Source organism: Dermacentor andersoni, chromosome 2, assembly GCF_023375885.2.
Source record: "Dermacentor andersoni chromosome 2, qqDerAnde1_hic_scaffold, whole genome shotgun sequence".
NCBI lineage: Eukaryota > Metazoa > Arthropoda > Arachnida > Ixodida > Ixodidae > Dermacentor > Dermacentor andersoni.
The window spans coordinates 87,028,153-87,055,888 of record NC_092815.1 but is presented as its reverse complement, the minus strand read 5'-3'; the positions used below and the strand labels follow the sequence as shown (position 1 = coordinate 87,055,888).

General features: G+C 48.7%; 1 protein-coding gene across 7 annotated transcripts in view; it reads left to right on the top strand.

Moving 5' to 3' along the window:
* The window catches only part of SNF4Agamma (SNF4/AMP-activated protein kinase gamma subunit), a 398,387-nt gene that overhangs the window by 165,854 nt on the left and 204,797 nt on the right, over positions 1 to 27,736 (top strand). For 5 of the 7 annotated variants that reach the window (XM_050188568.3, XM_050188573.3, XM_072286464.1 and 2 more), the window contains exons 2-4: positions 13,407 to 13,650; positions 18,150 to 18,523; positions 22,361 to 22,388. In XM_050188568.3, coding sequence (XP_050044525.1) covers positions 13,407 to 13,650; positions 18,150 to 18,523; positions 22,361 to 22,388 — 646 coding nt within the window. The remainder of the gene's footprint in view (positions 1 to 13,406; positions 13,651 to 18,149; positions 18,524 to 22,360; positions 22,389 to 27,736) is intronic. The other 2 variants (XM_055076837.2, XM_055076836.2) reach the window with 2 other exon arrangements.

Genomic DNA, 27,736 nt, shown 5'->3' with positions numbered 1-27,736 from the left:
GCGGCACACACAGAGAGAGAGAGAGAGAGAGAGAGAGAGAGAGAGAGGCGCGCAACGTGTCTCGCTGTGTCACAACCAGTGACGGCATGTAATGCGATACGAACTGCGCATTACGAACGATCGCGCTGAGCCGAGCACGGGAGCTCATTTGAAATTTGAACCCGCGCAGGTGCACACGAACAAATAACAAAGGGTGCACCGTGGAATGCGCGGCGTTTAGTACGGGGCACCGTCGTGGATTTTCGCGCGTGAAATTTCTTTCTCGTGTGACAGTCGTGTGCCAAAGCAATTATAGAGGCTTGTATGTGCGATGCTGGAGCGCGGCTCGTGTGCTTTAATATCAAATCCTCGACAATTCACCCCCACTCGCTTTTCCGTGAGTGCATGTCATAGTTTGGAAGCGAAGAACCAAAACTATTCTCTGCATTTCCTGGTTGTTCGTTAGTGGCACTGGCTGCGAAATTTTTCCTCACGTCTTCGGATAAATTTAACAGCTCATTCTTTTTTTTGTTCGTTGATGGCTACATAATTGTGCGTCGTATATAGATTTCTTTATTATCGGCATTTTTACGGCACTCCACTAAAACATGCTTATGAGTGTAGCGCCAGCAAGTCGAGCGAGAGCGTGGGCTGCGTAGGCGGCTTGCACTTGTCGCGCAAGCGCATTCCTCTTCAATTTCCGCCCGCTGTCGTCGTGCGGCTTCACTCGCGTCGTTCATCACTTATTACGATCACTTTCCCGACGCTTCACCAGCGTCACAGAATCAGCGGGCCGAACGAAACCTGCTCGGTGCCTGCTCAACGCCCACGCTAATATCGCGCTTTTTTTTTTATCCTGAGATTTTTCTTGCGTCGGCGGAAAATAATAATAATAAAAATGGGTCAAGCTATGCCGGGGACCACCGAAGTTCCTGTACGGAAACATATCATTTGTTGCTTATCGCACGAGCCAGCTGAGTGCGCGTTTTCCTTTTTGTTAGACGTCGTGACTACTGCGACAACGATCTAGAGACAAGATTGTGAGCCTAGGTTAAATAAGTAATTTGACCCGGCCCGAAGAAAGTGGTGTAGTAGGTTAGTACCTGGAGGTGGTGGTGGTGGTGGTGGTGGTGGTGATGTTGAAGCAGGCGGGGTTAGCCTGGCATACATAGCCGGCAATTGTTCCGCCTGATCCTCCTTCGAGTTGAGATGAGGGGGTGTGTCACCAGGTGTCGATGAGCCCCGTGTCTCGCAGGAAGTGCCTGGATTGTCCGCTTGTTTTACGTCTTTGCCGGGTGACATACGTAGGCAGCATGGACAGCGTATAAGGTACGAGAAATTACTCATCGTTTTTTAATGGCAACAGAACACAAGAAAGAAGAGAGGAAAGGAAATAAGAAAAAAAAATGGCGGACGGGAGGGACGGCAACAGCAAAAATACAAATATTTGCGCAAAAGCGCTTTTTTTTTCTTTCGCGACATGTTGTTCTTCAGGTTAAGGATTTAAACACATTTTTGCAACCGGCCGTGTACAGGGGCACTGCTCAGCAAATGCGCTATATCGCTAAGCGTGATGCTCAAATGGAGCTGCTTGCCGAGATATCGATGCTAGTAAAATGCTAGTAAAATGCACCTTGACGTGGCTGAAATTAATCTTAAGTGTCCGCCCCTGTGGCTTTAATCATTATTCGACAATGTCTAGACTTAATGCTATGTCAAATAATGAATCAATTCAGCAGGGCGGATGATTTGGCTGGTTGGAGACGGTGTTTCCCTTCGTATCGTCCACGCCTTTGAGCTGTTCACTCGCTATGATCAAACACCAATTAATCGATAAATCGATGGATCGATTAATCAAATTCAACCACTCACACTGGTTTCCTATTCGTTTCCGGTTATGCAATCTCATTTCAGCACTGCGCCAGTGTTTCGAATAGGTGTAGCAACTTTCGCTATAGCCTCTCCTCTTGCTTATCGCTATGCACAGGCCGTCGCGTTCGGCCGGAATGGTAGGCTCTTCGCGTGCCGATTACTGACCGGTCGGCTGTGCACGAGCCAATAAGTGACGCAACACCAGCTCTGTATAGGAGATCCAGCGCACGGGCGCGGCGCGCAGTTTTGTTTCATTCTCCCTGCGTGCGGCTGTTACGCGATAGCGCAATTTGCCACCGGTCTGGTCGCCAGCTCAACTGGGTTACGCGCGCGTACGCGTAGCCCTTTGGGAGCAGCGCCGCTTTGGAACAGGATCGCCCACGGGCTTTCTCGCACGTCACGATCGCTCACCGCGGTTGCGGAAGCCGGCCTGCGTGTGCCTGTATTCGTCGACTCGCCGTGGCCTTGCGTTGTACACCGTTCACAACTTCGCGGCGAAACTTTGCGTAATGCGCCGTAATTTTTGCCCGTTTCGTCGTCTTTTCTTTGCCTCCGTGATCGCGGCGGCTTACGCATGGACGTTCGCGAACGGAAACTTGTTCGTGTCTGTATACGTTATATCGTCTGGAAGCTTCGTTGTTTGGCAGCAGCTGCAGCTGCTGGCTCGATTGGTCGTCATTACTCGCCACCGTGCTGGTATTATTTAATGTACAGAATGTCGTAGTGATGTAGGAAAGAATTCGGCGAAGCTTTCGGCGTATGTGACAGCCGTATGCGGCTGCGCATGCGCCTTCGAATACGTTTATTATTTATTTTTTTATTTCGCTCTCGGGATTAGCCGACACCTGCTCTCGTGAAACGTTGTAGTATTTGGCTACGAATTGTTCTGTGACTACTGACCCTCGCTCCGCGCGTTCGCATGCGTCATGTGAGCAGTTAGCGTTTATGTACTCTGTGTGAGCACCAATCGCCCTTCACAGTTGAATGAAAAATATTGTCGTTGAACGAATGAATGAACACGCCGTCAGAAATATACTGTGTGAAATCGAGGCTGAGAGTCGGCAGTCGAAAAAGCTCCTTTTACGTTAGAACGCAATTCCGCATTGGCAGCGGTATTCGGGCGCCCGCTATTCGTGGTAGCGGGGCACGATCGCCGGGGCGATGACCGAGTTGCGACGCCGAATCGTATGTAAGCCGCTGTTTGGGCGTCGCTTGCGATCTACAGGGCGTTTCAGCTAACTTTAGCCAGTGTTTAAAAATATGCCGACGCTCTCTAAGACGATGCGACCAAATGCATGTTGCCTGCTTTTGTATGTCAAGCTGTTTTTGTATTTTGCCTAATTAGATAATTAGTCAAGATTAATTAAGCAACTTCTGAAACAACGAAGCTAGGTAAAGAATTCCAATTAGAAAGTTGTAGAGCGGTTTCCCAAACGACAGAATAAACAGTTTGTCTTTCTATCTATTAAGTATTCGTGTTTTTCAGCGCACTGCGGATGCCCGAGAAAAAAAAAAAAGAAAAAAACACCATGTTTCATGCCCGTTTGCGCATTGTGATTGCACTGCTCTCAAGCGTTCCGCGTACAAACGAACACAGCATTTAGCCGGGTGTTTTAAACTCTGGCTAAAGTTAGCTGGAACACCCTGCATATTAGAATGGTGAGCTCGCAAGCCATCGCAGCAAAGGGCGACGAAGACTGCTACATTTCTTAAGGACAAAAGACGTGCAGAGAATGGGTTTTGCATTTGATGCTGTAAATAATATGCGGTGATTGTGTCCGGCTGTGATCGTGGGCATGTGATATGCGTCTCTCCCCATGTCCTCACCTAGCCCTTCAGTGTATGCATGGGTAACAGACCGAATTTTCCGTTCTGGTTAACCTTCCTGCCTTTGTTTTTATTTCGTCCCTCCCTGTATTCTCTCTCTCTCTCTTTGGTGCTTAGTGAATGTCATACCTGTCTCATAGCACGCATGCATTCCCGATCGATGGTCCGGAGTCGATGGTCCGGAGTCTTCCTTTCGCTCCTAGGCATGAAATCGTGTATCCGAATTCCGTACGCGGCGGCCACATCGTGGCAGAACGCATGCGCTTTGATTTTTTTTTTAGTGGGATGGTTGAAGAATCCCTGGTTATCAGTATTCAACCAGGGCCCTTCACTATACGATGTCTCTTATAGCGCCAGTGTTTGGGGCGTTAAGAGCCATCGATGGATCAACCGAAAGACAAACCGGAGCCGTGATGCAAGTTCGAAACGTAAACTGCAGTGTTCAAATTGATTGCTTGATCGATCGATTACTCTATCACTCGAGAAGCCTTTCCTGTGGGCTGTGGTAAGACTAACGTGATTTCAGCTGAACACGCCGAAATAAGTCCAAGCACGTTCTAAATCGGTAGACGTAGCGCCTTAAATTAATATAATTTTTTTTTTGCAGAGTAGGGCTAGCCAACGCAAGGATCATTTAAACCGTTTTGGCTGCCTAAAAACAGAAAAGTTTGAACTAAGTGAGCGTTGAAAGATTTCTCGCGAGGTGAAGTGCTGCGAAGGGATTTGCTTCCCTATTGTTGGCTGCTCGCGATTATATACATATTTTTTATTTAATTACAGTTTACGCGTAGAAGCTTGAGGGCCCCGAATAATCTGACTGATTTTCGCCGTATTTGCAGTCTCCATAGTTATTAAACAGCGCGAAAAGAGCCTAACATGAGACGAGAAGTTCCAGACGAGCACTGTCGGGTCTCCTTGTCTCGTGTTCCGTCTTTTTCGCGATGTTTAGTCTCACTTTAGGTTTTTTTTTCTGTAGACTTCTGTGTCGAAGTACATGAAGTTCATTTTGTAGACGACGCGGTAGTTAATGTGTAAATTGGATGTCCGCCAGGCTAGGTGAAAAATGAGGCAGAATAGGCTTCCCCTGCGTAATATCGAGTTTGCGGGGAAGTTTCACGTTTTCTTCCTTTTTCCAAGGTGCGCTCAAGTAAGGAAATTGAATAAAAATAAAAGCGTGGCCATTTCCTAGGAATTGTTGCTTATTACTTAAATAAAGTAAAATAATTAGCAGTTCATATACGAAGCGGCTGTTCACTCACGACATATATCGCTTAAGAAAAGGAAAGTTGCGCTCATCAACTTAGATTTCTCAATTCGAGTGCGTCAACACAGAAACGCTCTTCTACCGATTTAAGTACAAACTCGTTGCATATGAAAGCAAAGGTGAGGTTATAGTAGCTATTCAGAACATTTTCTTTTTATTTATTTACCTTCCACTAATGGCTTTTTTCGCAGGGGCACTTACACTGACACCAGAACTTATTGCACTCGCGCTCGCACTCACTAGCACTTTTGGGGGGGGAAACATCAGAGTGCTTTAATGGCGTACACGTATGCGTGGATTACTACAATGCCTATAAAGGAACACTGGTGTACGTGTCAACACGACGTGATGCGGCGAATTCAGCCAGGGCGAATGCGTTTCTCCCTCTGTCTTTATTTATTTGAGATGATTAAAGGAGTTGGTGCACGATTGCGGCGCCGGCTACTGCTACTAGTCTTTTGAACAGGTGGTACAGCTGCATAAATAGTTATGTGTACCTTTGCACATTGCTTATAACATTGTTGTGTCCTGCACTTTAGTACAAGTATTGCCGGCAGCTGCAATTATTATTTCGGAGCTATTTGTGGCTTTACTTTCCTCTCTCTCTTGCGAGGAGTGCAGTTACATGAGCGCGCTTGTTGAACACAGCGTTACGAGATGCCGCCAGCAGCTTTATAGTTACGGTCTGCTTCTTCCGACACTCAGGTGACATCTACGCTTTGCTAGAACACACTTAATGACATTTGCCGTTACCGTGGGTCTTACGCTTCAGTAAGTTACGTTTTCTTCCTTTCTCTTTTTCTTTCTTTCTTTCTTTCTTTCTTTCTTTCTTTTCTTTTTTTAAGCGAAGCTTTATTAGCTTCTTTCGCGCACTTTGATGTCCCTTTCTAACCGCTATCGACTGCGCAGGTTCAGACTGACGTCAAAACACCGCGCTGCCACAGCTCATGAAAAGCGTGCCACAAGATATTGTGTAATCGTGTGTTGGCTTATGTAGTGCCTAACTCGGACCACACGCTCACAATCAGTCCCGGTCGAACGTCGTAACCTGTAAATAAGAAGACACGCGCATTGTACAAGCCATGTGTTGTGTTTCAGCGCACCTCCAAAACTAACCAAGTTTCGCTTACATCTACAGTCGTCATGGATGTGTTTATCCTCCGTGTTGCCTAAACTATGAAAATATAGTCAAGATAAAGCACGCGATACACGCATCCCACACCGAAACTCGCCGGTAGATGCGCGCTATCACATTCACGTGCACTCTTTATCAACGGTCACTCGCGCGACTGTAATTGAACCTTCCAGCCCAGGTCTCGCCCTTGTCACTGCACGGAAGCCGGTCGCTCGCCGAAGCCTCACGGCGGCTCCGGCTGTTCTGCGACGGATTCGGGGAGCGTCTGCACTGCCCGACGCTTCTGCGCTGTGGCGAAGGCTACCTAGCGCCGCCTACCTTCGTGCATTGGAACGCAGAGCAAATGAGCGGGAAAGCGCCCGTGGCGCCGCATGGCGGCCCGTCGGCGAAACCGCTCGCAGTGGAATGCGAGGGGCGGGGGGACTTTAGCTCCGTCTCGCGGTCTGCTGTGGCCGCCACCTGTTGCTCGACGACCGAGGGATGTCGCCGCTTGCGCAGTGCCGGTTGTCTCAACACGTCGTACTTGATTGAAGGCGGAAACCAGCGTAACACTCAACGTACATGAGTCTGCAGAGGACGGGATGAAGCCTGAAACTACCTGGAACTAACAACCGAATTTTTAGTATATGAAATTACGAATAACAGGGGTTTCTACGAAGTCCAAATAATTTTTAAATGGCGCCGGTGGCAGATAACACAATTATAACTTGGAACTTGCCTACCTCAGAGAGGCGGACATTAGTTGCACAAGAAATCGAAAGACATAATTTACTAGTTCACGAAAGTTCACGAATTAAGTTTTTAACCAGTTACGTTACGTCGTCGTGCATTGTTGTTCATGCCACAGTCCGTCGTGTACGTTCTGTACGTCCCGTGGCTACTGCGAGACACTTGAACACCTTACATTGGAATGTCCCGCATTCGTCACACGACGTGCACTGCTAATTAAGGAATACGGACTGAGTGGATTCAAGTGTACGACCCTTGATGATTGCTTGTTTCCGACGGGAGTGTTGCTCGACGCGACCAGGCCCATAGAGCCTTGCTAAGTTTCATGCAGAAAACTGATTCGGCCTCCTGTTTATAGACATTTTTTCCGTGTTCCTACTTTCTTTTGTCTGTGTCTTTGTCGTTTGTTTGTTTCATGTCTTCTTCTCCTCTTCTTCATTCCCTCCTCCCGAAAAAGTAGGCAGGCGTTGTGCCCCTCTCGGTTGCAGTTGTCAGCTTGTTCCCTCCCTGTTTCCTTTGTGTTTTGTATGTTTGCATAAATAATAATAATAATAATAATAATAATAATAATAATAATAATAATAATAATAATAATAGATCGTGAGACTGCAAGGCATGTCCACTTGAAAGGTATTCTGCGATTGACATCATTTTCGAGATATGCACCATGAAAGTCGCTGTAAAAACGCACTGCAGTACCACTTACTTATTTTACGAAACACCGTTTTATACATTGAAGCCCAAAAGTAATTTGACCGCTAATGCATTTCTTCGCAAAGTTCTGAAATTAATAACTCGAAACTTATGCCATCCTGAGAATGCGTTCCGATTGGATCTACCTTGCAAACTTCCAGGCTACAATTTCCACATTGTAATGTGTGCTGTACATTAATTATTTAACAACGTAATTAGACAATTTTTGTTAATTATTAGTTTATACATTTCGATTTCTAGTCCAAATAATGTCCACCTGTTTGGGCAATTCAGCTCAAGGATTATAATTGTGCTGTCTGCCACAGTGTAGAAGTTACCTAAAGTCTTCGCTGAAACACCTGGCACAGACCTCCGACAGCGCTCCGGCGCATGCGCGAAAAGCGTCGCAACACCAACGCGAGAAACCTAATCTAGAAACAAGCCACCCTGATAAGCTAACATCCTTAACTCACAAGACGGAATTCGTTGTCACTGAGACTACTAAAAAATCGCTAGGGAAATTCTTATGCTGCTATGTTATGTATTGTTATTGAATCTTATAATCTCGCTTGTGCAACAGTCTTTCGGGAGTGTTGGTACATCGGTCACACCTTTTATTTTGTTATATTTGTAATCATTACATTTGAAAATTTGCTTTTGTATTGCCATTAACTCCTGCTTGGACTTTTTAAGCTATATGGTACTTTGTTTATATATATATATATATATATATATATATATATATATATATATATATATATATATATTTTGTGTGTGTGTGATATAACATACGATGTATTGGAAGGCTCCTGATTATTTTGAACCTTCACGAGCTTCTAAACATGGGTGGTCTTGCATTGTGACCCCATTGGAACACGGCCACCGTGGCTTGTAAACGAACCCACGACGTCGCGCTCAGCAGCAGGACGTGCTGGCAAATGGCGAAAGCGCACAAAGACCAGCAATATATTTGTTGCCAACATTTACAATCATTCAAACAATCCATCCATCCATCAATCAATCAATCAATCAATCGATCGATCTATCAATCAATCATCCCGGTCGCTTTTTCCCGCATTTCTGAATTTTTCGTTCTTATGTATTCCTCGTCTCTGGCGCGTCCGAATGTGCGGCATCGTTGAATACGAAAGCCACGATCGGCTGATTTCTTGAACGGTTGAGCAGAGGAGGTTTGGTTAGGCCAGTGAAGAGGAAGACGGCTAAAATATACGCATGACCAGACGGCGCACGGCTGGGCAACTGTACGGTTGGACGGGCATTCACCGTAGTCGTGCGTGTTTTCACTGGCGAGCTGAGAATGAATACGTAGGGAACTCAGCTTCGGAGAGAGTTGTTCAAGGATCTCTCTGGATCTTCTGAGTGGGTCTTTTGTGCTCCTTGAGATGTCTTCGGGAGATCGATGTGGATACGAATGTTAAGCGGCACAAATTGCCCTCGGGAAATACTAACAAGAAAGAGAATATGAACTTTCCTTTCATCGTGGATCATTGACAAATAAGTGCATGTCCGAAGCTTTTGATTACGGAAAAGTAAGCAACAGCGTGAAAACAGTGCATGCCGCCTACGTTGGATGGAAGCCGTGCAATACGATGACGTGATGCGCTTTCACGTGCAGCATTCCAAATCGTTGAAAGGCACGTAGGGAAACCTCATCGGTTTCTTTCGTTTCACCGCTTGCTTTCAGTCATGCCGTGCAGGCGGAACTCGCTTTCGGAATCACCACTGTGTTTGATTAAGTTCACAGCCGAGTAGGTTTTTGTTGCCAGTCCGCTGAATCGGGCGCTCCGGTATAGCCGTTTGTCTATATTCCTGTGTCAAACTTCGTGCTCTGTCAGGAATCCCGCGCGAAAAGTTCATGGCTGTAAATTAATGATAGCCTGCACGTTCTTTTCCGTCTGACTGGATTCGAAGTAGTGCGCTATCACGTTGCGCATCGCAGGTTTTTTTTGCATTTGCCATCTCCATTGCATGCAGCCTGCGCCCTCTGTTTACTGTATTATGAAAATCTAGCAGCATCCTTTCTTTTTTCGCCCAAAAATGCATATGACTGCAACCTCATTCATGGGGGAGAGTGGCCATATCCTGAACTAGCAGCTAAACTGGAGCGAGTGTTCGAACGAGTTTCTCGCGACCCCACCCCCCGTTTTCTTTTTTTAAATGCGAAGCATTTCTTGGCGAACATTTGCCGCTTTGACAGGTATCTAGCTATTTAGCCGCCTACGTCTTGGTGTTCTCATTGTCGTTTCGTTAACTTGGTATGTGCCAAATTGGCATACTATGAGAAGAGTGTATGACGCACGTAAATGGTAGGTCATTACATGAATGTCATGACATGCGTGTCATGTAGCTCATGAAAGAGCCGCCTACGTCTTCGTGCTCTTATGGTCGTGTCGTTAACTTGATAGGCTCCCCGCCCACTGCTTCACGTAACATCGATTCCCACAGGGCGGGGGATCTGCCAGCTTTTTAGGCATGAAATGCTTATTCCTCCCGTTCTTGGCGACCTTCAAGTGACCTCGAGCCAAAAGCCAGACCCGTTATCCGGGCACTCAAATGAGAATATCCGGGCAAGTTGCTATAACAAAACGAGATCATCCGGGCAACCAGTCAAAACTTTAGAATATGCTGTCTCTGGCACCAATCCTTTGTACAGGACCGCATTACATATGCTATAGTTACTGCCCAAACCAGTTGCAAAAAATATTGCTGCCGACTTCTTCCTAATGTTGGTTTGCGATATCACTCATGCTGTAACTTAAAGTACGCTGAAGTTTTATTTCAGTTCCACGATGGGGTGACCTTAAAAGGCAAATACAGGGCACCATACACTTCATTGTCTTTTGGCGTTGAGACAGGGCTGCCTGTGGTTTCCTGAACGCCAGCGGTCCGCGAGCTCCGCGGCGCGGATGGCGCCACGCTGCGTGGCGCCTCCTTCAGGCGATTTTCTTCTTCTAGCTGGGCAGTGTCCATATGGACCAGTGCGCAGTATGGCGTGGTGGGGTGTGGTGTGGTGGGGTGTGTCGTTGCGGACATGCACTGCACCCATTTTGAGATTGTGGATCGTATCTTCTCCAACCAATCTGGTTTGCCGGTTGCCATTTCATGCTTATATCTATACTCTCGATTACGGGAGAGCCAGCAATTTTTTTTTTCTGTCTTTTGTCCCGCTCGTTTCAAATATATTTTAGCAGAGATATTTTCTTGTTCTAATTTTTCTTCATTTCCTTGTGTGCTGTGCTGCTTCACTGCTAATTTCTCAAAGTGACAAGTAAACTGTAGACTTAAGTACATAATCTGCATGATTTATTGACGGCTGTTGTCTGCCGCTGCTGCACTGTCTTGTCGAGAAAGATGGCGGTCGAGAGGAGTGGGGGGAGGCGAGTAAGGCAGACAGGCTGCACACTAGTCAAATGGGGCACAAGTGATTAACTATCCTGGAAAAAAATGATATATAGTATGCACGTCAGCTTAAAAAAAAAAAGAAACAACGATCGCCTCTGCGACGAAGGTGTTACGTCATATACTTGTCTACGTCGGTCTGCGTCGGTTTGTTCATTAAAAGCCAGGTGTGGGTAGCGCTCTGTCCTGTCTTTTTATTCTCTTGATTTATATCCCTTTCGAGTTGTTCTTTTTAACGTAATTACGTTTCGGCCTTGTACGTGTCCGATTGTCCGTTGTGGAAAGGAATGGAAAGCGCGAAGTATGAAGCAGAGGTACAACAATGCGCGCGCGCTGCTCCATGGCGCGCTCTAAGTGGCCAGAGTGGCCGCTGGAGTCAGTGAATCATAACAGCGCTCGTGCAGCATTCTGGGAGCAATCATGCTGCTGGGGCTTGCATGGGGAAAGGGAAAAGGGGGGGGGGGGCGCTGCCTTTTCTGTTCGTTCCTTGTTCCACACTCCATACGCCACTGCCTTCGCGAGCCGCCGTTTGGAAAACAGTGAGCGGCTGCATCTGTGGGGTAAATGTTTGCAGCACGTGGAGGGAATCCAAAAGTAGCTCTGCTATGCTTGCGCCATCGCACCATGAACCCGTTGCGAGCGACGTCGGTGTTCACGTTGCACAGCATCTCCGCGGTGTTTTGCGCGCGCTCGGCTGCCAGGATGCATGTCAGCGTCAGCTGCAGCTGGCAGGCCAGTCTCTCACTCTTCCGCCCCCTTTCTCTCTGTTTCTCTTTTCCGTTGCTCAACAATCCTAAGTATTTTCAACTAATGGACCCAACTTGTAATACTTTTGTAACTCTGGCAACGCGTGTGTATGCCAGCCGTGCACGCCATTGTCTTCTTGAACCGAACGCGCTTTCATGTAGCATAGCCGGTACGTGCTTTTCTTGGCACTTGTACTGGGCAGAAGGAGCTTGGTACTGTTGGGTTCTCCAGGGTAGCGTACCCCACCGCTGCCGAGTTGTTGCGACGCCTGTTTATCGAAGCTCGACCGACGTTACTATTGGGTAGCGTGGCGTTGTCGGCGGGCTGCAGGCATCCGGTAGACCATGACGACCAGGCAAGGGTCAGACGACTTCTTGTGCGAAACTTGCACGGTTTATTCAATGGTTGGTGAAAGATTAGAAGAGAATGAAGTGAAAAAGTACATTGCTGGGCCCTTTAAATAGGCCCACTAAAGTCGTAGGCGGCATCTTGCTCACGCCAACGTCAGGGGATATGCACTGAGTTCTACGGTGCTTGGCGGCGGCGCCCACTCACCCGGCGACCTTTCACGAGTACGCCTCCGCAGGTGGCAACCAGCAGGTCCGGTATCGTAGGCGCTTATCCTTTCTTCTAGGCGACGTTGGTTCGCGGAAGTTCTCCTGTAGAGCTTGATAGTTCGTGGAAAGGGCGTCTGGTTGTAGATAGATGGCTGATCCATTGTCCCAGTTGACGTCTTCACGAGCGTGCCTCGCTGGCGGCAGCACGGGGTCCTGTCTGGTTCGGGGAAAGGGTTTTCACGCACACATACAAAGGGGCCTGTGAACACTGCGGGGCGTCCGCCAGACCGGCATCCACTCGCGACAGCCATAGCAAATTAGGCATCCATCCTTCATTACGCTTAGGCATCCACACACACGAAGAGGCCTGTAAGCACTTCGGGACTCTGCCAGACCGGTTATCCACTCGAGACAGCCATGGCAAATTAGGAATCCATCCTTCGTTTCGATGAAGCATGGTGGTAGAGCATCCTCTTTGACCGGGGTGTTACACGCCAACCGTAACAGTACGAAGGGCCAGCGGCTTACCTGCGTGTCAATTCTGTCGGCGAGCTTGGGACGTGAGCTGTCGCCGCGTCCACGAAAGAAAAGTTATCTTGCCTGATAATGGACTTAAGCTGACTGAAAGGAGTCAGTGGCGTTACATAGAGAACAGATGATTTGGAGATTTTCACTCCAGTTCATTCGGATGGAATTAGAAAGGGTAGTAGCTTGGCACGAAAAGTAAGTCGCAGGAAAGCTAAACGCTGAAGCCGTGAGTTTGTTGTTGTTGGAGTGCGATCCACGAACAAACGGTCTCATCTTTCTCTGGAACGACCGGAATAAACGTAGGTTTGCAGTGCTCAAAGATTTTCTTGCTCCGATTTCTTTGCGAGGACATTATTTTTTATCCCCTCACTCCTTTACACTGTTACAATGTTTATGTGAAAATAAAGTTTTGTTAAATGGCTCTCTCTGGGCTTCACGTGGGAGTCGGGGCTGCTGCACCAGTTGTAGGTACGGCAACTTGTTGCAAGCTCTCTCCTCAGCGATGCACTTTCGTCTCGTTATCCCTTCCAAACAGCAGGCTCAAGCGCCATCCTTTCTGAACGAATGTTTTGCCATCGTCATTGTTGTTACGAGTGTTGTTGTAAAGTGGCGCTGCTTTCTCACGCGTTAACCATGCTCGTCTCGTGTCACTCAGGGCGAGGAGAAAGGGCATCTGGTGGTTCCTCGCATCGTGACCACGGCCGACTGGGGCCCCATGGACGAGTCCATGGACGCGGCGGGGGACATGCGGTTCTCGTCGGGCCCGCCGCTCAGCGCCGGCGTCTCGGCCACGCTGCCCTCGGAGCGACGCCGCTCGCTGTCCGGCGGCGCCCACCGCCTGCCTGCCTTGCAGCTGTCGTCGCGGGCGCGCAGGCAGTCCGGCGACGACGTGCTCGGCGGTGAGCAACTGCGCTATATAAGCCTACTTTCCGTCCCTCATTACGGAGCGCGTGCCGTGGTCTCCTCCTCCTTGCCACTTCTGTCCTGTGCTCGGCGGGACCCTTTCGACGGGAACAAGTGCCCAGTGGCAGGTCGAACAAACCCCGAGGCGTACGGACTTTACAGAAATATCTGATAAGCAGAGGAAGACGGGAAAAGACGGCGACGTTAGCCGGCTGGCCAAACTGTGTTGGCTATCGTGTAGGAGGATAAAGAAAATTAGATACATTGGAAGGGGATAGGAGCTAAGATAAAGCGTGGGTAAAAAAAAAAAAAAATTGCACAGGATTGAAGCTTTTCTTGCTTTCTCTGCGCAAGGAGGTTTGGGCGCCCTGCCATGGGCGAATTGAAGCTGTTAGCAAATGTTTTGCCAGGAAAAATAAAGTCACAAGAAATGCTTATCTTGATTGGTACGCGCCCTGTGGCGATGCAGAAGGGTCTGCCGGAAAAATAGAGCACACAGTGAGAAAACAGGCTCCCTCCACAGCGTTGAACACGTACCCTTCATGTGATATAAGTAAATCTCAGGCTTACTCGCCTCAAATGTCATTGCCTGCGCTATCTGCAGTCCTGTCACTGACGTGAGCTAAAGACCATTAATCGGTGTAAGCAACGGAGGCAGATTACCCGCGTAAGTTGTTACTATTTAAGAAATTCTGCAGCCTTATAGATATCCGGTATGTATTCGTTGTTCTTTACAAGAATTCTCGCAATCGCTCAAGTCCTCAACATTTCGTGCTTCTTGAGGAGTGTAGCGGCGCGGGAAGACAGCTCAGTGGGGAACAGTCAACTTCTGAGAAATTTCAAACGCTTACGATAAAGATCACCGCCCAAGCACTCCTTACAGATGGTTAACCAGCGAAGTTGAAACGTGCGGCCCCAGTATTTATCACTTGGTTAATCCCGACGGTTCATTAGACGACGGCTTGGTAGGTTACCAGTTCTTCGGTACGGAGTTGCTGCTTGCGCTCGGATGCGCGAGCCTGTTCTTGTGCCCGGGCTGCAGCATCGGCACGGCGTAGACGAGCTGGTTCCCGGTTCTGCTCGCGGCGTTGCTGATCGAAAGCTGCCTGCTCCTTAGGAGTGCGTATGACGCGGTGCCTACCCATTTCGGAGCCGGAGAGAAACTGCTGCGCGCACGATCGGCTGCGACGGAGGGCAACGACGTCACTACTGGCGCAACCAGTCGCGCGACTCTCTCCCTCTTTTTGTTTTTCGCGCATGCGCATAATGTTGCACCGGAGCGGTTTTCGGTCTACAGTAGCTACAGACGGACGGATGGACGAATCAGCTAGCCATATACATCTTCTCTGTAAGAATAGAGAAGCCCCTTAGGAGCTGTGAAGATGACAGTCTGTTAGTTCTTCTAAAATGTTGCTTTTTTTTCTTTTCTTCTAAGTGCTGGAAATGTCTCAGGTGTTGAAGTTCCTAATTGCCCAGCTACCCCCTTAAGTGTAAATATGGACGACGTGTCATTTCGTCAGTGTATTAACAACGCCATGCCAGCGCCTGAATATATACGTTCTTTCACGAAACTGCGTCCTGCAACGAAAGGGCAATAGTGGAGGTCCGTGTAAATTAAATCGAGTGTTGAGCGGAACTCGCACGAATACTTTAGGTTTGCTTCACGCTGTGCATGTTGTCTAAAGGATTGATCTTGATCAAGACCACGGGCATATACCAACTAGAACAACAGCGCCAACTATGAATATAAGCCAGATAGCCCGGGCTACATGTTTATGTGACGGCCATTGTTATACGCTGGACGTAAGGAGCTTCCTGATAACGATGCTGTGACTTCCGACATGGCTCTCTCCCTGGATTGCGAGGAATTTCGAAGAATTTTGAAGAATTTTGTGACGGCTTTTGGGTTCGACTTGAGCTCCCTGGAAAGCACTTGTCACTGCCGAAAGGGGGTATCGCGGGCTGGAAGAGTGTTGCCTTGGGAAAACACGGCACCCGCCTCTGGTCAGAGTGTGTTGCTTGATATGCCTGCCACTCATCTGCAGACCACACATGTTTTGGTTGCGCGTGGTTTGCATGAAGCCTCGATAGTGGTCGGTGCTGGGTGAACCGTGAAGTTGGCGGTGGCACGCAAGAATGGGGAGCGGTGGTACTGGCTTTAGCACTCGTGTTCGAGTCAGGATGCGTAGCCTTTACATGTCGCACGAAATAAAAAGGTACGTGTAATGGCTGGGCTAGCTTCACCGCATTAGCCAAAATTCTTGCGGTCAGGGATAGGGTAGATGGCGAACGTGTTGCCGTTTGTTTGCATTGTTATTTTTCCTATCTTTTGCAATTTTCAGAATGTTATTGTTCATAGTGTCATTAATGAGTGGATTGTCACAATAGCCCTAAGTTTTACGGTGCCAGTATAACATTTCGGCGTATCGGGATATCATATCATATAGTTGTAATTAGCGAGAACGATAGTGCTAAGCAAAGGTCGCATACACAACGCGACAGACGATGACAGCGCTTGTCTTCGTCTGTCACGTTGTGTACGCGTCCTTTGCTTAGCGCTGTAGCTCTCGCTAATTATGACCTAGCAACTAGCCCAAACTGCTACCCTTATAAGCCGTATAGTTGTTTCAAGTGCTATTTAGAAAAATTATGTGCCACGACGTAGTATTTCCGTGGAATCACAGCTTTGCTTCGCAGTTCTCTGCGCACTTAACCTACCCTGTATAGTGCACTAACTCTGCTGCCATGGCCTGCCGCAGACGCTTTCGCTTGCCTGTGCTGAAGGTAGCGGATGCGTAGACTGCTAGCTTGGTGCTTGGCTTCGGTGTGCTTCTTTTTTTATTTGGTAGAAGGTGAAGGCAAACTTTCGTAATGGACATAACTCTGATCAGGTCCGAATGAGAGTGAAAAAGAAAGAAGAAACAAACCGCCAGCATAATGAAATGAGCGTAATACGTGCTAAATAAACGCACACAGTCGAAATCGAGTGGAATGCCTACGGTATCTTTCGCAGTCCAGCCGGAGGTTGAGGACGTGAGGACGGGATCTGTTTCCGTGAGGTGCGCGCTCTGATAACTGATCTGAGACGTTCCGTTTCACGTGTGGCACTGTCTGTACATCTGCGTAAACAAGCAAAATATGACATGTTGCTGCGCTGGATGCAGACTTGCTGCTTGTGAAATTCAGAACGCGTCGAATTGTATTTTCTGCACCCGAGGTGGCGTGCGTGCGTTACAATCTGTGCTTTACATATGGCTCACTATTGTATGTCCGATCGGAGAATCCGCCGCAGTGACCAGGCGTGCGCATTTGACGGCATCGCGGAACGCGGTTATCCGAAATTTATTCTCCCTGGAGGAATACAACCACTGTTGTATCTTGGAAACGTTGTGTAGAGGCGCTATACGGTCGGCACTGTATATAGTGCGAGCGAACCAAGCAACCTTATTATGAATGCCTGCAGAACGATTAGCCTTCCCCTGTAAGGGAGGTCCAAGCCCAGGCCGTCCAGCAGATTGTATATAGCAGAAAATTTTCGACGGATCGCTAAATTGGCTTAAGGTAATACCGGCATTTGCGGGACCAATCATGATTCGTATATAGTTCCAAAACACGGGTCGCGCGCACGCTCATTTCACTGCACTCCACGTCGCATCGTCTTTTGGAACGGTTTACTTGCACGAGCTGTTGTCGGGCCTTGTGTGGTTTGCGGTGATAGCGCATGCTTGCATGTCTGGCGCGCATAGCGGCTTTGGTAAAGCGTTGCGCCGCATACGCGCGGCGATCGTGACTGTCCCGTTTAATTTCTCTCTAGGAACGCACCAGATAACGCAGCTTTATCTGGGGACGTTTTCCTTTCTTTCTTTCTTCTTTTTTTTTTTTGCTCTTTGTAGCAGCGTAGAGGTATGTTAATTACCACCGTACGTCGTTGACTGCTCTTAGGATGTTCCAAGAAGTTCTTGGGACGCTGCGAGCTCACGGCCAGGTCTGACATCGGGCCATTCAGGGGTGTTCATATTGTATTCCTAGTTTTAGACGCTATTATCTTAAATCCTTGTTTTGAAGTTTATAACGATTAATTGTCAACATATTTTGCTTAAACAGTCTCCAGACTCTCATATACTCAGTTGGTTATCTGTGTAGTGCTTGTAAACTAGTGTCTAAAGTTGTTAATAGGTTGCCTAACGTGGACAACCTGCGAAACTTGTTGGCTCGCGCTCTCATGTAACTTATGCGTCGACAGGATATGTCAACGCTCACAGTGCATTGGGCGCGGAAAGCACCAGAAGTTTGTGGAGACTCGCTGGACAACGTTCAGTTGAGGAATACGTTGTAGCGGGAGTGAGTTTACGAGTAAACAGTGTTCGGGACAGTCACGACCGCGGCGCTTTGCGGAGCTCCAAACTGGGCGAGACCCACAGCTGTGCTGCTCTCCCCTGGCCGGGGCCGCCGCCACCTCCCGTTGTCTCCCCGCCGGGGCCATCCCGCCTCGCAGGCGTGTCGCCGTCACGCAAGGCGGTGCTGTTCGATGCCTTCCGGCCGCGCTCCAAGTCCGACTCCAAGGGCTCTTCGTCCTCAGGGAGCCGCAAGCCCAACAACCTCATGTCGGCGCTGCGGGGCCACAGCTGGTTCCCGGGCTCTCGCAGCGCGCTGACGCCGCCCAATGGTGCGGCCGGCGGCGGTGCGTCGGCGCCCATGTCCCCGCTGTCGCCGCTGAGCCCCGTGGACTCGGAGGCCCCCTTCCGGCGCCCGCGCTCGGGCTCCGAGAGCCGCACGGGCGCCGTCTCCAAGGTCATGGACCTCTTCCGGAGCCGCTCGCAGTCGGTCAGCGTCGAGGGAAAGACCAAGGTTCGTCCCAGCACGCAACCGGTACCTATACCCGTATATACTTCAACTCGCGGGTCGCTTGCAGCGCTGCCCGAAAGCACGCGAGGCGTGCACAGGCGCAATATCCTTGCGCTCTGTCTGAAAAACATTTATTTACAGAAGTTTTGTACACGAAGGGTGCGGGAGCTGGCCCTAAGGATAGCTCCCGCACCCTTCCTGCTCTTTCTACCCCTCTTGCTGTCCCTTACAAACACTGGGTGGGCTTCCCCTTACGGGAGCCCATTGGCGTCGGCCGCCGCCCGGGCCCGCTCCACCAAGGCCCGTTGGGCCGTCAGGTCTGAGCAGCCGAGCAAGGCTGCCTCCCAGTCGTCCCGGGAAGGGTTGGGTAGGGGGCTTAGGTTTGGGGTTTCTTGACATGCAAACCATGTGGAAAATGTCTGAGGACTTTTGCTCACAGTGCGGGCACTTCTTCGTGCAAGCGGGGTCGAAATATTTTAAGACTACCGGGCACAGTAGAGTTTTGGTGTAAAGGCGAAGGAGAATGCGCTCCTCCGCTTTTGTGAAGCCCTATACAGGGCTTAGGATAGATGGAATAGCCGGATTGGTAATCCTTGCGCAGGAGATGTTTCCAGGCGTCTGACTGATGGCGGGATTTGAGAGTTTTGTTTTTGCTTGGTACTGATACGTTACAGCGACATGTTAGTGACTTTGCGCATGCGCCCGCGGAGCAGACAACGTGGCGCGTATGAACACATCACGAGGAAATTCGGCCTACGTGTATTGGCTCCAGCTTCCGCAGTGCTGCAAACGACTTCAGAGATTGAGTATAGCCGTGTTCACATGAATGCGACAGCGGCGCATTGCAACGCATTTCTAGCGCATAGCATCCACGTAAACAACGGTAAAGCACTAAGAAAGCGCATACCATTAAGACGCCAGGAGAGGATAGACCAAGACTAAGTCGTGCCATATGTGATGCGTGTATGCGCTGGCGTATTGCATCGAGTGAAAGAATGAAAAAGTGACACAGCTGCCAGCGTGTGCTTTACTTTATCACCGGACAAACGCACCAACCGGAAGCAAGTTCCGGCATGTTTCAGGCGAACGGTGATGCAACGCGTGTAAACGGCGTCGCTTAGTGTTACTCTGGCGCGCTAAGAAATACGACACGCAGCTGTCGCGTTTATGTAAATCCTGCTTTTGTTCGGCGCGCATTCTTGGTGGTCATTGAGCGATGTCGTCATTGGACTCAACCGTTCGCGTTATAGTAAATAAATAGGAAATAATTACCATGAGATTGCTGTCAGGGAAGGTAACTCATTTCATTCAGCATATGCAGCTTTCGCGCACTATAGCGGTTTTTGAAGTGCACCGGCATGAGTGCCCATTTGCAGTCCTGCTGTGCATCCTAATGCGTGCACGCATTGCTCACTCTCGCCCTTTTCTCTTTCTATTCTATTTTACTTACCCAATCGTGTAGGGTAACAGAACGAACGCTCGTGTGGTTGACTTCCCTACCTTCCCCTTTCTCTCTATTTCTCTCTCTATTCAGCTATGCTTGCTTTTCGCCATCGCTAAATAAACAGGCAATTCTGGCACCGACTGCTTTAGTAGACATTGAGACTGCACGTGTTACAGCGAAATCAATACAGGTTCACTCGACGAAACAAATCGCTGATTTCGTTCGGCGAACGAGTACCGACTTGTCACTCAGCGGCACCGGACCGTGGCGTATACGTAAACATGACGATGACCAGCTTTTTGAGACGCAACTCGGTACCGCTGAGTCCCGCGACGAATTAAGCCAAGTACGCGGGCGACATCGGCCGTCTCGTGCGTCGCGTGAACCTACCCCTAAAGAATACGGAGCACGCTGCAAGCGCAATCAGCGATCGAGTGAGAACTAAACTGCCGACTTCCCTGCGACCCGCCTTTAAAACTGCAGCACTGCCTTCATCGCTGTTAGCTGCGACGGCTTATGAGGCTGCCACTTCAAATTGGTTTGGTGCGGTAATGATATTTGATCAAAGTGAGCTAGTGCAATTGCGAACGATCTTCTCTGTATTTTGTAGCGAGGACAGTCACACAGAGCGCGTTGAAGGGTCTCCTCGCGACCACAGTTATGACACGAGGCGTTGTTGGCCATTCCGATGCGAAAAACAAAATACTTCGTAGATAAATTTGTAGGCGCACGCCTACAAATTTGTAGGAACGTAGGCGCACGCAGACCTGCTCCTTCGGAAAGAAGCCTTCGGTGCGGATGCGCAGAACGCGAGCACCGCTTGCGCTCTTACGCGTTCCCGTTGCGCACTTTTGTATACGCGCGGCCTACAGCGTTCCGTAACTTCATGTACACTATTTCTGAAACTACCGATGACGTTTTGGGACCCAACTCGCCGAAACTGCCGCCCTCTCGCAAACTAGGTTCTCGCGATCGCTTTTCGATTAGGTGGAAGTAACTGAGCGAGTGGCTTTGATCTTTTGCATGCAGATAACCCTATCGACCGCTGGCCCTAACTCCCTTGTTTTCACGCTTAGTTTTGTTTCGTTAAGAACGCCCGCGTGCGCCCGCTCGTCGTCCCACGTCCGAGTCTGACGAGCGGGCGCCGGCGACTGAGATCATTCGACGATGCGCTGCAGGCTGCGCACAGCGGGACGAAAACGAGATCACGCCGTTTCTTCCCTGTCGCTCGATGAACGCCCGCAGCGAAGAAGCGCGGGGAGCCCGGAAAGCGCAGAACCCGGTGGCCTTGCTTTATTTTGTTCGTTGGGCGCACTGTGTGTTCGCGTCGTGGTGTAAGGGTGGAGAACAGCAGCGCTATCACGGAGAGTGGCTCCGTAGGCTGGCGTCGTGATGGGAGGGCCGTGGGATAGTCGGATTCCCGCGCGTCGGACGGCCGGAGACGCGGCTCACGGGCAGTGTTGTCACGGACCATTAAAAGAAGAAAAGCAAATTTTTGCTTGAAATACCAGTAGAAATCGGTAGACGATTTATGCCGGTGAATGACCTGTTTTGGACGGCTTTATTCTTTTATTTTTTTTCTTCGCCTGCGCGCATCCCGCGTTTATTTTTAGTCGTAGAATGTGCCATCTGCGAAGCAGTAACGCAACAGAATGACCTCCAAACAAAATGTTTAGGCGCGGTGCGTATTTTGAAGACCCACACGGTACACAGGGAATCCACAGCTCCATAACCATTAAAAAGACGCCTTGTTCCAACCTTCAAAACAGTTGTGGAAGGGCCTGAAAGGACATCTGAAGGTGCCTGAAGTCTGTCGTGTTCTGTATGTTTTGGATTATGTTTAAAGAAAGTAGGTATCTCTCACTGCGCGTGCGCAGTAAAAGTTGATAGCGCTTTAGCAGTTATTCTGAAAAAGCAGTAAAAACAGTAAAAAATGTGGACAATTTCTAAAGAAAGTAGATTTTGCTATTCTTTTCCTGTAAGACGACAATAATGGGCAGATTTCGAAGCTCTGTCTCTGAATCACTAAACGTTTGAAAGAGCGTCAGTAGAACTAATGATCAATCAGTAGCTGCTGTAACACTTAAATTATTTACATTATATTCTGGGGTTTTGCTTAACAAAACCACGATACGATTGTGAGACACGCCGTTTAGCGGGGGAAAGGTTCCTTAACGTGCGCCCAATGCAAGGTGCACAAGCGTCCGCGCTTTTTGCCTCTGTCGAAATGCAGCCACCGAGGCCGGGATCCGAATCCGTGACCTCGTGCTTAGCAGCGCAATGTCATAGCCACTAAGCCACCGCGGCGGGTGTGGCAACACTGCTCACGGGCTGTGCGCTCCGGATGGGCGCGGTCTCAGATTGGCCGCGCGCTCCTAACGGTGCCTCTTCCCGCTTTTCTTTTGTTTTCCTTGCAGAAGTTCCCGGTCAACAGCAGCCAGTACGGTGAGTAGACGAGACGCTTTGTCTGTCTGTTGTTTTGTATTTTTCGAGACAGCGGTAAACGTTTGACTTGCGAAAAGTGAAGAAAACAAAGCAAAACAAGAAAGATGGGGAAAAGAATGCCCGACGGTGCCCATACCATCGTTACCGTTAAATGGGCTCTGACACGAGCTCGTAAATGCAATCATATACGGAAATACGAACTAAAGAAAACAGACAATGCTGCACGTGTAGGCTAGTCACTGAAGGTCATCGACTCTTGCAGCCAAGTATGAAAATAAGCTAAAACAAAGTATAAGGTAGTATACATGTAAACATGAATACTACCTATAGCACAGGTAGTATTGATGTATAGGTTGTATAGCGAAGGTAGTATTCATGTAAACATGAATACTACCTTTGCTATACATAACTTAGGTATAGCAAACTGCTAGAAGGAAAAGTTTAGAAAGACCTACGATCTATGTAATAAAAAGAAAAAAAGAAACTTTCGTGCTTTCTCCTGTAAAGGTGGCTCTGCCTTTTTGACTACGCGCTGTGCTGGAAAGCCATTCAACTACTGAAGGTATTCGGCAGCAGTTGACTCTGCCGGAGCTGTCAACAATTACTGGCGTCGGCGCAACTGAACTGTAGCGCCTGGCGGCACAGTGGAAAACTTCGATATGTCCGCTTAGGTTTTCTTTGCTCTCCCTCATTTTTTCCTTTCTTTCTTTCAGCGGGGTCGCGGCGTCCTTCTTTAGCCTGATGTTTAGCCGAATGCAACTGATATTTTGTTCCCACCGAAGACATTGGACATTTAGGAGAGGGGGGCTTCCGCTGCTCCTAAAGTTCCTCCGCGATACAGGGTGGGGAGCCCTGTGGGTCGTCGTGGTTTGGAAAACACCCAACGTATTGGGCTGCAAGTCAACTTGCGTTTCATACCTGGTGATGTTAGCTGGACTGCGAAGTGTTTCAGACCATATCGCGTTTGACCGGTGGTGTTGTGGCGGAGCAGTTGCCCGCAACTTTTGCAAGCAGAGGTCCACCTGCACCAAACATCCCTCTTCCTCCTCCGTATTGTCAACGTCTGAAGTAACACCGCTAGTGTCGGGGCGCTTTTTTGCTTACCTGCAGTGATTAAAAGGAAAACTCGTAATATCACGAACAATGCGCTGATCTCAAATCATTTCAAATACCACTCGGTACCTTTTTCTTTATTTGCGCTCAAACAAGGCAGGACTGGAGTCAATCAATCCTCTACCCATGGTAAGGGCCGAGACTGCTTAACCGATGCTCCTCTGTTGCGTGCAAGAAAGGTAACCTGCCGAACCGAGATGCATTCATTGCATCATGAAGCTTACGTGTTGGAGCTAGTTTCTTATGTAAGAAACCAGCTCCGACAGTCGCTGCAGCTTCCTCATTCGGAGGAAACCATTCTGCTTTACTGAAGCCGGAAAGGAATTACACAAGAGCTTGTAAAGCGCACCTCTTTCGAAAGCCCAGCCGCCTCGGTATTTGGAAGTCTGCTCTGCGTATAGCCGTGTCACCTTTCGGGAGACGAATAAACATCTATGTCTACTTGTGGGCTGGTTGGCAATGAATCTGCGTGCTCCTTTCGCTCCTCATAGGGGCACGCAAGTAGTTTGTCTCTTGCAGGAAAGTAAAAGAAAATGGAGCAATACTGGTGACTGGGTTTTGAAGCGGTGTTTTGCATCGGCTCTGATTATAAAGCTGAATATCTTACGCGTCATACGTGTCTTCATCTGAACGGTTCTGAGTGGGGTCGTTGTTGTTTATTAACTGAGAAAAATTTGGAAGTTTGGCTTCTGTGTAACCCGCTATCCCAATATTATAGTTTAAAAAGAGTGCACTAAACAAGAAAACAACACAGCCAGAAAATATAGTTGAAGAGTTTCGCGAGAAGATTTCTGCAGGTAGCACATTCTCGTCGAAAATTCAAGACTTGACGTTGTCGATGGGCGCCTCCTGTGGGCAGAGGAAGTGCTTGTACCGTGCTGTTGTCCCTGTAAATGAAGAGAAGCTGTGAAATCCCTGCGCAATTTTCTTTCGGGCAGTGACAACAAGAATATCAACAAGAACAATTAGTGAGGCGTAATTTTTATTGCCGTCTAAGGTCGTGATGATGTAATCGTGTCGTTGACATTTAATGTGCTTTAGGTGGTATTTTCTTTTAACTCAATTTGATGTCACGTTGACTTTCCTGCGGCAGTGCCCTTTTATGTGCTTTGTTTTGCGTCGTCAAGTTGTCAACGTTTCGGCAGGTCATACGACGCATGTTGTGTACATATGTTTATTCGTAACTTTGTCATGCTCTTTGTACGTAAAGTGGATTTTTTTTTTTTGTGGGTTTCTTGTGTTTATGAAGGGGAATTCTATTCCTGACCTAAGCAGTTCTACACTATCAGTATCTTCAGTATACGAGTATAGATATTCTCACTCTGTTCAGTGTATACTGCGCAAATAGTGAGCATAGCATGTACCGTGATAACTCTGTTCGTGCCCAAGAAAGCCTTTGCTATCTCTCTCTCCACCCAAAAAGAGGCACCGAACTTGCAATCTTGAACAGAGACTTGGCGCATGTGCTGCATCGTATCCATTCGTGTCTGGCCGTTGCCACGGGAACTGATGAACGTGCGGGCTTCACTTAACCCATGGAGGTTCTGCTCATCTGGATTTTGTGCAGTTTCCGTCCACGTTTCTATAGGTGGTCTCCTTCGATGCTGAAGTATAGAAGTCATGCCGTCAGCAAAGTTGCCCAACCTGCGCGGCGAATTGTTCTCCCTTCCTTGCGGACATCTGCTAGGTTTCGCAAGAATCGCACTGCGGACTTTGGGAACGTTCCTTGAAGCTTAGTCACGCAACAACCGCTCTGTCGGGAGCTAGACAATAGACAATATTTCTTCTGGTGAATATATATAGCCAGGTTCTGAGAAAAAGAAGACAAGAACAGCTCATGTAGCAAGCCGGGCCTAGACTACATTTCTGGCAGCTTTTTAACTTCCTCCATTTTTTATACTAGTTCATGCTAGTGAATTTGATTATTATTATTGTTGTTTTGAAAACATATATACATCTTACAGGAAAGGGAAAGCGAGGAGCAGACCGCCGGAAGGGGCACAATGCCTGCCTGCTCTTCAGAAGGGTGGCGACAGCAACACAGAAATGGAAGATAGGAAGGAGGGGAGGAAAGAGAAAAGAGCAGCAGGACAAATCTAAAAGAATAAAGTAGAACACTCAGTAGAGATTACACACAGTAGGGCCGGTCACTGAAGATCACGCTGCTACAGAATATTAAATAGAAGTATTATCGACGCTACAAACGTGAACCTAAGTCAGTTAACTCTAGAAAAGTAAGTAGAGCGCGATGAACCTGATCGCGTCGAGACGCAAAACCACTGGCGTGCAAACATTAGTCGAGTGTCGTTCACCGCAGGCCAAGGAGATGATAGTCCTTCACTAGCGACATGCGCAGCGCACTGAAAGTGAGACACTCCAATATCAGGTACTGAAGTGTCTCGCAGCAGCCTCCAGACGCACGCGATGGACTGGCCGCATGTCCTTGTCTGTATAAACGTTCGCGCACGTTCACGCAGCCTACCCTCAGCTTGAGTAGTTGCGCTGTAGCGCGACGAGGCAAGCCTCGACCGCGAATACGGGGCGGGAACGTTCCATTTGCGACGCGCTGGTCAGGATGCTGCTTGAGTAGGTGGCGACGAATCAGCAGACGAGCGTCATCAAGCTTGCACAAAATTTTAGGGCAGATACAGTTGTTATGAGCGCAAGTTGAAGCCAGTTGATCAGCCTCTTCATTTCCGGCGATTCCTACGTGTGAATGTATCCATTGAGAAACGAGAGATACCCCATCTGATGAAATTTTGTTTCCAGAGTCAGTAACACTGCGCACAACTGGGCAATCAACCTGACTGCGTTGTAGCCTTTACGGGGTTCCGTAAAGATGGCAACCATCGATGTGATTAACTCCTCTTGCACTTATTTCAGTGCAACATTAATCGCTGCTGGCTCCGCAGTTGTTGACGAAGTTGGATGAGGTATTTATAAGATACGTCGTACTTGAGTCGAAGAGCAGAAAAGAGCTGCAAAGGCATGCACCTTGACCGTCGCTGTGTACAGATGCATCTGCGAATACTTGAAGATAATCTGGAAATCTTTCGAACATGGGAGACTGAGACAATTGGAATATTGCCGAAACAGGCATATCAGACTTTTTGTGTATGTCAGGGATTGTAAGGTAAGTGGAGAATACGTGTTTCGTGATATCTTTTGAAGGCGGAGGCGTAACTGCCATTTTTACCATGCAAGATAACGGGTGGGGAATGAGACGATCAAGGAGAAATTGACCATTCGATGCGCGGTGTAGAAGCTCAATATTATACGGAGCTCTCTGGTCTGCTTGCAGCCTCATGGGTAACTGGTGCGCTTCAGTGAGTAATGCAACAGATTGCGCCTCACGAGGTAATTAATCCAACTATTAAGGGCAGCGCGATGATCTCGTTCCATTTGGGCCATCAAACTATGGGTGGTATGTTCAGGACTGCTAACGCATACATCATGTCTGAGAGTACAGATGACTGGTACGCCTGGAGAGCCGTTGTTTGGTCGCAGCCAGCACCTCTAACAGTCAAGGCGGCCACATACTTAAGGAGGAAGAGCGATTTTCGTCGTACAAATTTAACGGCAGGACGCCAAGAGATGCGGTCATCCACAAATAACCCCAAATAATGGTGGTGTCGCACCCGGCTGATAGGCGTTTCGTCAAGGTACAGTCGGCTCATTGTCCGACAAGCGCGTTGTTTAGGGTAATATGCTACTGCAGCCGACTTAGCAGGTGATATGTGCAGACCAACCTCACCCAGGTACTCTGAAGTCGCGTTTAGAGCTCTTCGCAAGCTTGCACGAAGCCGTGGACCAAGATGCGAAGGGCCGCTTATCCACAGAGCAATGTCATCTGCGTAGATAGCTATGCTCACAGGGAAGTCACTTCTGTCCCGAGGCAAACGACTTGGAAGCGCGGCGGGTACGGTGTTAAACAAAAGCGGCGACAAAACGCTGCCCTGTGGGACACCGCACTTCACATTTCGGGATTCACTTGTTATTCCTCCGACGCACACTTTCATCCGGCGCTCCGATAGAAAGCTGTGCACGAAGCGGAGCAGACGACCCGAAATTCCCACGGTTGCGAGAGCGAAAATAATCACCTTATGCGGAACTGAGTCGAAAGCTTGCTCTATGTATAGGAAGAGCATGTGGGCGGAATGCACTTTTTCTCTAGCAAATTCGAGCGCTGGGACAAGGTTTGATATGCTGTGCAGAGCTGAACGACGGCGACGAAA